Source organism: Silene latifolia, unplaced genomic scaffold (genome assembly GCF_048544455.1).
Source record: "Silene latifolia isolate original U9 population unplaced genomic scaffold, ASM4854445v1 scaffold_119, whole genome shotgun sequence".
NCBI classification, from domain to species: domain Eukaryota; kingdom Viridiplantae; phylum Streptophyta; class Magnoliopsida; order Caryophyllales; family Caryophyllaceae; genus Silene; species Silene latifolia.
In genome coordinates this window covers 883,123-893,410 of record NW_027413127.1, presented here as the reverse complement: position 1 = coordinate 893,410, position 10,288 = coordinate 883,123, and the positions used below count along the sequence as shown (strand labels likewise).

At 37.1% G+C, this 10,288-nt stretch overlaps 3 protein-coding genes across 4 annotated transcripts; all 3 read left to right on the top strand.

Annotated features, from left to right (window-relative positions):
* Positions 1-934: 934 nt before the first annotated feature.
* Positions 935-3,045, top strand: LOC141637572 (F-box/LRR-repeat protein At4g14103-like). Of its 2 annotated transcripts, none has more exons than XM_074447077.1 (2): positions 935-1,101; positions 1,825-3,045. In XM_074447077.1, the coding sequence occupies exon 2, from the start codon at positions 1,881-1,883 to the stop codon at positions 2,916-2,918; it is 1,038 nt and encodes a 345-aa protein (XP_074303178.1). In that variant the 5' UTR covers positions 935-1,101; positions 1,825-1,880; the 3' UTR covers positions 2,919-3,045. The 2 variants fall into 2 exon arrangements, with proteins under 2 accessions (XP_074303178.1, XP_074303177.1); XM_074447076.1 differs by having other exon boundaries at positions 1,820-3,045.
* LOC141637543 (F-box/LRR-repeat protein At4g14103-like) lies at positions 2,936-5,629 on the top strand (the record flags this gene model as incomplete). Its single annotated transcript, XM_074447030.1, has 3 exons — positions 2,936-3,838; positions 3,972-4,130; positions 5,086-5,629. Coding segments are annotated over 3 exons (1,389 nt in total), but the record flags the coding sequence as incomplete, so codon positions are not given.
* A 921-nt stretch (positions 5,630-6,550) lies between these two features.
* Positions 6,551-9,529, top strand: LOC141637550 (large ribosomal subunit protein eL30). The gene is made up of 4 exons (XM_074447041.1): positions 6,551-6,736; positions 6,846-6,951; positions 8,880-8,981; positions 9,293-9,529. The coding sequence occupies exons 1-4, from the start codon at positions 6,716-6,718 to the stop codon at positions 9,397-9,399; spliced, it is 336 nt and encodes a 111-aa protein (XP_074303142.1). The 5' UTR covers positions 6,551-6,715; the 3' UTR covers positions 9,400-9,529.
* The last annotated feature ends 759 nt before the right edge of the window (positions 9,530-10,288 follow it).

The following is a 10,288-nucleotide window of genomic DNA, read 5'->3' as shown; positions in this document are numbered from 1 at the left end:
AAAAGATTTTTAAAACTTAATACATTAATGTGCACTGTATTCACAGTTTGGTACCCTAAAGTGGATTTAGGCCAAAAAAATGTGAAATACTGCCGAGATTGAATCAACCGTGACCTATAGTTATAAGAGGGAAAGGAAGAGGTTGAAAATGTGAACGAAGCACATCATAAATACGTCGTCATGTCTTTAAAAAATGGCCGGAATATTCTTTTTTTTTGCCTAAATCAACTTAAGGTATCAAAATGTGAATGAAATGCACAGTTTGGTACCTTAAAGTGGAATATTCCATTTTTTGGCCTCAACTTAAAGTATTAAGTTTTAAAAAACTTTTTAAAAGGTGTTAAGTGTGAAAAAGTGCAACATTAAATGGTGTTTCCATTAATTGATCCTTAAAAGAATTTTAAAAAACTTTTAATGAGGTATTAAGTTTTAAAAAACTTTTCATACTAATGAAATAAGATTGATTAAGCTATAGTACAAAACAATACTTCCTCAATTCCATAAATTTCTTTGGTTTAGGTTACTTTTGTACAAATGGTATATATAATGGTAAGATTATTGGTAGTCTTGAGACAAGATTTTGGTAAGTCTTAAGACTACCAATAATCTATCCAAGACTCAACTTAAAACTTTGGGTGAGTCTTGACTCTACTTTCAAAAGGAAATTATCAAATGAGTAGATCACATGTGTCTTTTTTTTTTTTTTAAGGTCTGAGGTAAGTCTGACTGATAATGTTTAGTGTCTAAGGTGAGTATGAGATGAGTCTGAACAATATAAAAATAATAAAAGTTAGTAAAAAGTTAATGTGGTAGGGTGTTAAGACTTTAGTAAATCTGACTGATAATTTCATCCTAAACATTTGGCAACAAGTGGTGTATCATATCATAGTCATGTAGAAAGGTTATAAGTTACTAAAAATAGAAACGTAAAGAATCAAATTGAATTGCCCAAAAATGGAATACACCTAAATAATTCAATGAAATTGGGTAAGTATCACTCTCCAAAAGTTCAGTAATTGACTGAAGATCGAAACTCAGAAGTCTTATTTCGCCAAAGAAAAAACAAATTCCTACCATACAATATCCTGCTCATGTAACTATGTAAGCTTTGATTTCGAATCATATTGTTTGACTTTCCTCATTTAAGCTGTTTTTTTTTACAAATCTATGAACTGTACAACTGTATTAGTGTTTCGGTTTGTATTAATGATGGAATTAAACAAAATCGCTTTTTTACATAAAAGAAACTGTCATTTATGTAGTTCTCGACGCGATCATCATCTTGGTTGATTTTGAAACTAAAGTTTATGTCTTTTTAACATAAGAGTAAGACTGCAACCAAAGTTGGCTGGTGTGAGTGGTAAGGCTCTCATCTCTTAAACAAGTGGTCAGGAGTTCGATTTCTGACTCTTGCGAATGAAAAAGTCAAACTTGGGAGGGGTCAACCCATTAAATTGCCTTCAGTATCCCGAAGGAGATTGCCCCAGCTGTCGGTAGGGATACTCCTGGTCAACACCAAAAAAAACATAAGAGTAAGACTGCGTAGGTCCGAACCACTCTTACCCCCATTCCCCCTTGATCCCCACTATTTGCGAGAGCTCTTGAGGCATTGGGGTAATGTTAATAGTAGTAGTTAGCTAAATGGTCATCTGAATTTACTCCCACCGTCCAATTATTTGTTTACCTTTTTAAATCGGGTATTTTAATCAAAGATAAACAAATGATTGGGATAAAGGGAGTGCTTTATTAGTAGCAATAGCTTTTTTTTTTTGCATTTGGATCAATAAATCGGATGTTGGGTTTGGTGTTGTTTTTGTAGTTCAGGAGGTGGAGTGAAAAGTATGGATGGGGAGCTGAAATGATGCTGTACTGGTAAAACAATGTCGGGTCCGTGTCGTGTGGATAGATTAAGTAGTTTGCCAGATGAATTGCAGAGTCAAATACTGAGTATGCTTCCAACAAAGGATGTTGCTGCTATGCAAGTATTATCTATGAGAATGAGGCGATACGCTTTCGCGTTGGTGACAAGTGTAGACTTGGATGATTCTCCTATATCTCATTGCATTGAAAATCCTCATCTAATCGAGCGTTTCCCTCTTTTTGAGTCGTATGTAGGAAATGTATTGCAGAAAATATCTCAGTCCGGGCAGTCTCTTACCCGATTTAGATTTCGCTTGGGTGGGGACAAAACCAGCCGCATTCAACGACTTGACGGACTGCATGATTGTGAAGGACAGTGTTTCCCTTACACAGATCCTGCCCGTCTTAATGCTTGGATATCTTTTCCGTTAACCCATCTCGGGCTTAGGGAACTTGACCTCTCCTTTCATGTAAGGGAACCGTTAGAATATCAGCTTCCTGCAGGACTTTTCGCTTGCCAGTCATTACAGGTGTTGAAGCTTGATTCAAATCTCCAGCTCAATGCGGAAATCTCTACCATTTGTCTACCTAACTTGAAACTACTTCATCTCCATTGCTTTTACATTGTCGAGAATGACTTCGTTACTAGATTAGTTTCCAGTTGTCCTTCCCTTGAAGACCTTGCTATTGCGTACTGTTTGTGGGATCAATTGGATCTCCTGGACATTTCTTCTCGTTCTCTTAGGAAACTGGTACTAATTATTTGGAACGACGATGAAGAGAATAACAGTGATCTTACGCATATTGATACCCCTAATTTGCAGTATTTTCACTACAGCGACAATTTAGCTATTCAGTACTGTATCACAGATATGAATGCTCTTGTCAAATGCTGTCTAATGTTGAGCATTTATCTCTGTTTGGTTCTTGTGTCCAGGTTTGTCTGTTGGCCTGTTTCATCTTGTTTTCAGACATACTATTTCTTATTGACGGATGGAACTATGGGCACTCTTCTGTTTGACATCAATTCTCTCTTAAGACGGGTCTTTTTTGTCTGAAATTAAGACGGAGATAAAAAGTTACCATAACAATTTCTGATAAAATTGTGTACAATTTTAGCCGTAATTTTGCCTGTAATATTAACATTAAATGGTCACTTTTTATTACAATATTAACATTAAATGGTCACTTTTTCCCTCTTTTTGAGTCGTATGTAGAAAATGTATTGCAGAAAATATCTCAGTCCGGGCAGTCTCTTACCCGATTTAGACTACGCTTGGGTGGGGACAAAGCCAGCCGCATTCAACGACTTGAGAGGCTGCATGATTGTGAAGGACAGTGTTTCCCTTACCCAGATCCTGCCCGTCTTAATGCTTGGATATCTTTTCCGTTAACCCATCTCGGTCTTAGGGAACTTGACCTCTCCTTTCATGTAAGGGAACCGTTAGAATATCAGCTTCCTGCAGGACTTTTCGCTTGCCGGTCATTAGAGGTGTTGAAGCTTGATTCAAATCTCCAGCTCAATGCGGAAATCTCTACCATTTGTCTACCTAACTTGAAACTACTTCATCTCCATTGCTTTTACATTGTCGAGAATGACTTCGTTACTAGATTAGTTTCTAGTTGTCCTTCCCTTGAAGACCTTGCTATTGCGTACTGTTTGTGGGATCAATTGGATCTCCTGGACATTTCTTCTCGCTCTCTTAGGAAACTGGTACTAATTATTTGGAACGACGATGAAGAGAATAACAGTGACCTTACGCATATTGATACCCCTAATTTGCAGTATTTTCAGTACAGCGACAATTTAGCTACTCAATACTGTTATACAAGTATGAATGCTCTTGTCCAAGCTCACGTCTCTGTTGAAGCTCCTTTGCGACATACGTGTTGTGAGGACTCTCTTCAAACCCAGCTTCAACTCTTCCGAATGCTGTCTAATGTTGAGCATTTATCTCTGTTTGGTTCCTGTGTCCAGGTTTGTCTATCAGCCTCTTTCACTTGTGAGAATGTGCATTGGGTCTTGCTGTCAATGAAGATTGCGGAATTACTTTGAGTCTTCTCCTTATTTGATAATTAAATCTTTGCTGCTCATTTCTGTTTGATTGTAGAATATGCATTTCGGTGGCGAGTTTGAAGATCAACTGAACGTGTTTCCTAACTTAAAAACTTTAGAGTTGGGTGCAAATCCTTGTCAAGCAAGATGGGATACGGTGCTGTTGCAGTTTCTCACATGTTCGCTTAACCTAGAAACACTAGCTTTCCCGAAGGTTAGTGGCTTAGTGCATCTCATCAAACATTCTCATTGCAATAGTTGATTATGAATCCTACTGTTACTCTGAAGTCTGAATATTATCCCATCCTTAGCGATTGCGATGCATATACTCATTTGATACCGTGCGACAGATGCATGGATGGTGCACTTTTATATAGATTGCTGTGACAACTGGTTGTACAATTCTGCGTGAAACACCGTATCATGAGAATGAGTGGCGTTACATGTCACACGAAATGATCTGGTTCAAATGCAGTTCATATTCCCTCCAACAGCTTCTTTGATAGTGTTTCGAGCCTTCTCGTGATTATGACAATGACATTTTAATCAGAAGACATGTTTGCTATGATGTTTTTTCATTCTACGGCCATGACGAAAAGTTCTTAGTTTACACTCTTTTATCAACTTCTATTGTCCTATCTAGTTTTATTCGTGGGGTCGTGGAACGTTACTAATAGAACCGCTCCTCCATTGCCCTTTCTAACATCCTCTATTCACAAGGCACCAGAACCGCCCCAACAACTGATAGATGAATCATCTCAACCAAAACCTTAAGGTGATGGTTGAGGACCAACTATTATAAATATTCCTATTACACTCCCTCACTCAAATGCCTATTGGGCTTGAAGAGTGGTTGGTTGTGCACCGGCTCCCCCGCACCGTGTGCTGGAATTCCACTTTGAGGTGTTTGAGGGGTTTTGAGGTTGCCAGGATTCGAACCCGTGACCTTCGGTCACACTGGCTCTGATACCATGATAGATGAACCATCTCAACCAAAACCTTAAGGTGATGGTTGAGGCCCAACTATTATAATTATTCCTATTACCAACAACACCATTTTGTTCGACTATTTTACGAGCATTGATGGTAGTAGCAGACTAGCAGCTTAGAATAAAATAGATGTGGAATGTGGTAATTGTGATACCGAGTGATTTTTGTGTTTATTTCAGGGATTCTTTGACGATATTGGCGAGACTGGTATTATTTATGCTACAAATCAGGAGGAGGAGGCAGGTGATTTGGAAGATCAGGTTTGGAAAACAACAGAAGCAATCCCCTACTGTTTCCACTCTAATCTCAAACGAATCGTGATAGAGAATTACTTTGGGATAGAACGGGAGCTTAATATTGTCAGATTTCTTCTGAAAAAGGCATCGAGTTTGCACGAGTTTGTTGTATGCTTGTCGTCAAACGCGAATGATAATCTGTTGCTTGAGAGGACTTTGAAGGAGTTACCAAGAACCTCAACCATTTGCTCAGTTCAAGTGCAGTATTGAATCATTTCTTTTCTTTTCTCGATGTTCGTTTTAGTTTATAGTGTTGGTTTCAATGGTAATACAGGATTAATGGGTGCATACTCATGATCTGACTGAAATGAAGACATTATTTTCAGTTGCGAATGATGGCTTGTCCGCGACTATTGTACTATCTAAACAGAAATGCTCTTGTGTTCAGCTGTATTTATGAACTTGAGAAGCATATTTGTACTGGGTTTTCCCTGTTTTGTTAATTGAGCATATGCTATGTTAGCTTATAGCAACAAATAATTACTCGCTCTGTCCCAATTATTACCCCAAAAAGAAAGGGAAAAGTTGAATAAATGATTGGAAGGTATGGAGTAACATTTTGCCATGTTTCAGACAACTTTAATGGATGGTTCGAACACCAAACTATCACCAAGTCGTGATATTTGTGCTTCAAAAAAAAAAAAAATCGCAAAAATAACCTGAAGTATAGTATTTGAAATAAACTTCTCCTTCTACTTAAGTGATAGTAATCAATTATTTACATTTGTGTCATGATAACCTATCATGCTCCCTTCCCGATTTTACAATAAAATATTGTAGAATCGCTTATAAAAGATAATGATGCCTTTATTGCAGGACATAGTAATGGTGGAAGTTATTTTCAATAAGATTATTTAAGTAAAATATCAGGTGATTAATGATACTTATTTACTATGCATACTTTGGCGCGAATGACTTCTAAAGCTTAGCTATTTTCGAATAGGATACATAAACAAACTTTATAATCAACAACTTGTTCTTCCCAAAATGTCTTTTATGGTTTCCTGGAAAACTGATTCTTTATGGTTTTCCGGGAAAACAAGAATAGTTAAGGCTTTAAAACTCAATTTATAATGCTGTAGATGACGATTTAACCACTAGAATAACACATGTTCAACAAACTATGGCGATAAAACTCTCTCACATAAACTTTAACACTATTATATTCATAGGGCTTGAACTCGAAATCTCAAGTTAAGCTAAAACACGTAAACAACTTAACAGTTGACTTAAGTATTTATGGGTCATGGAAAAGTGTACTAAGACTTAAACTCGTCTCACTAAAAGACGGTCTTATAGACGATCGAGAATTTTATAACAAATTGCATCACATTTGGGCTAGAGCTACACGCCCACAACATCTAAACCCATAAAAGAAAGGCCTAAAATTATCCCCCAATTTCACATACTATTAAACCTTCACCAAAAACCCTAATTTCACGACGCAGCTACATTTCGCCGATTTCTTCAATCTCTCTCATCTAACAATTCGCCGCCATTGTTATCCATCACCATGGTTGCATCCAAGAAGACGGTAATTTCATTCTCCCCTACTATAATCATCTTCTTCATCGTCAATTTTTCATCAATTTCTGCAAATCAAATTTTAATCGATTTTTTGTTTTTAATTGTGAAAATTGCAGAAGAAGACTCATGAGAGCATCAACAATAGGTTGGCTCTTGTGATGAAGAGTGGAAAGTTCACTCTTGGATACAAGACTGTTCTTAAAACTCTTCGATCTTCCAAAGGTATTTTGATTTTGATTAATGTCGATTGATTTTGATTAGTTTTGTAATGTTGTTGTGTTTGAATGGAGATTTTGTTTGCGTTGAAATAATTGTCTTGTTTGTGATGTGAATTGTGAGTGTAGATGAAACTGTAATAGCTTGATGATTTGATACTCTGAACATTTCTGTGTCGATTTCGGTGTGTATTTGCTTTGTGGTTGAACTTGTGATGAGCTGAATTGCGGCAGTGAAAAAGGCGATTATGGATTTAATGTAGTTTTTAGCTGTGTGATAACCTGATAATCGTTTGGAATTTGATTGGGGTACTTAATCATGATCTATATGATGGAGAAGAGGGAAATGAATTTCATGTTTCTGAACGTTGGTTATAGGACTGTATTAGCTTGATGATCGTATGGATTGGGGTAATTGCTCGATTTTGGTGCTTTGTGCTTGAACCTGTGATGAGCTGAGTGGTGGTGAATTAAGGTGGTTATTGTCCTAATGATGTTTTCTACCGGTTCTGATCTCTGTGTTATGTTTCTGAGCGATGTCTATGACTGTTTTAACTTGAGGGTCTGTTAGATTGGAGTAAATAATGATAATGATTGTAGATATGATGGATAAGATGTGTTTGATCCATCTGTTATGTTTCAGAGTGCTTGCTATATGACTGTATTAACTTGGTGATCGTTTGGATTGGGGTAGTTTTTATGAAGTAATGATGGAGAAGGGAAAAATGAGGTTGGTAAGTATAAGATAAAGAGGTGAATTGGTGATGAAAAATGAAAAGGGGTGGTGATCAATCATTCTTATCATTCCTCTATCCACGACCACCACTACCTTATGCATTCTTTTGTTTCTTCCTCTATTATTGTTATACTACACCAAAACATTTAAGTTATTAGTTTGTGGGCAGTATTCTTATCTGAGCTTGTTAGTTATAGATGATAGATTCACCTTGTTTAGTTGAGGAAATTCATTTGTATTTTACTTCTATTCTACATTGCACATTTCATTACTAGATTTTGACTTTGTTTGTCTACGTTCTTGGCGCATGTTGACCTTGTCTCTTGTGCTATAAAGTTTCTTTTCGAGTAAAGAAATGAGGTATCGTCATTCTTTGTTATCAGACAAGTTGGTCATCATCTCAAACAATTGCCCTTCACTTGGGAAATAATGATGGCCTGTATGATGGAGAAGGGGGAAGTGATGTGTTTGATCCAATTCTTATGTTTCCGAGCACTTGCTAGATGACTGTGTATTAACTTGATGATCGTTTGAATTGGGGTAATTAATGATGGTCGATATAATATAGAAGAGGTAAATGGCTTGTTGATTCATTTGTTATGTTTCCGAGCGCTTGCTATATGACTCGGTAACTTAATGATTGGTTGAATTGGGGTAATTGTTATGAAGTAATGATGGTCGATATGACGGAGAAGAGGGAAATGACGACGGTGAATACTCCGCACAGGAAATTTAAAAAGTAAACAAATGATTGAGTATAAGATAAAGAGGTGACATGAGGGATGAAAGATGCAAAGGGGTGGTGGGGAACTACTTTTATCGATCCTCTATCCACAACCACTATTGCCTCATGCGTTCTTTGTTTCTCCTCCATTATTGATGTACTACTTACTGTCAGTTTAAGTAACCCTTAATGTTATCGGATAGGTTGTTAGGTTTGTTTTTTGGGTTTAATCCAAGTTTGTTAGTTACAGATGGTAGATTTTGTCTACTTGTTTGGTTCAGGATTCATATTGTATTGAAGCTGTTTCACCTTGTAACTCCTCTAGTTTACTTCCACTTCATCAAGTATTACGCATCTCAGAACTAGATTTTTGATTGTGTTAGTCAACGTTCTTGGCGCTTGATGACTTTGTTCCATTTGCGATTAAGTTTTATTTGGAGTGCTAAACTGAGGTGCCATCATTCCTTGTTTTCAGCCAAGTTGGTCATCATCTCAAACAATTGCCCTCCGCTTAGGAAATCCGAGATTGAGTACTATGCTATGTTGGCCAAGGTTGGCGTCCACCACTACAATGGAAGTAAGTATTGCTATTCTCCTTGCCATTTCCTACATTTCCGATGCTTTTATAATTTAGATGAAATAAAGAAACCCAGCCAGGTCTATGATGGTTTATCTGGTTATCTACGCTCAAATATCTATGGTGTTTTGTAACATGGGGTGGATTCTTCCAACTTCATTCCAGAAATTTGATATTTATCTTAATGAGCTGAATAAATTTCTGGAAGATTTGTTCATATCGAGTTTCTGTGGAACCTAATATTAGTCAAGAGTGTATTTGACCTGAAAAATATCTTTGCCTGATGTGAAACTGTTCCATGTTTTTCTCAGACAATGTGGATCTGGGAACTGCTTGTGGGAAGTACTACAGGGTTTGCTGCCTCAGTGTCATCGACGCCGGTGATTCCGATATCATCAAGTCAATGCCAGATCACTAATTCTAGAAATTCAAGTTCAGTGTAATTGCTGTCATTTAGTGATTCTATCTTTTTTGTTTGCTGGGGGCTGTTTGTAGACTTATTTGGTGGTTTTGTGTTTCGAGCAAATCAAATGTCTTGTTTATCTTCATACACCAACCAAACTTTCTTTTCAACAAGTTCAAATTTCAGATGCTAAACAAATGCCATGTTCCACATTGCCAAACTTTCCTCTTTTAAGTGAATTCACTTGGAAGGAAAATTATTCACAACTCTTGTTTTAGTATTTTACTCAATCTACCTACTGATCGGTGTCTTGGACTCGAATGATAGTTAAAATCATTAAGATGGTGACTTGGAGAAAACACCTTTGTGATACTCAACGAAGGAGATGAATCATGGCTTCATCCCTAAAATGATATCAAAGTTCATTTTACGTGAACACGAGTCACCCAAAATCTTGCCCATCTAGCAAGCTACCAAGTCCCAACACTCAATCTGGCTTTGAGCAACTATTTTTTTTGTTCAATCAGAGCGTTCACTTAGTCGCATTATAATAGAGGGGAGGGGAGGATTCCAATCTGAGACCTAGTGTCGGTAAAAAAGAAGGGAGGGGGGATTCGAACCTAAAACCTATTGTCCACAATACCTTCGTCTTAACCAATGGATTAATACATCTTCGGTAAAAAAGGATGATATATTATTGTACATGATACCAAATGTAAATTCGGTTTTTAAGGGTCAAAAGACCAAATCTTGTCAAAACTTAACCCTCGTTCTGGTGGACCAACTCATCAAAACTTAACCTAACTCGTAAACCTAACATAACTCGGTTCGTTAGGGTCAAATACCGTAAATGACCTGTAATCTAGCGAAAGGAACTCAAAATGACCCTTTATTTTAGGGTTTG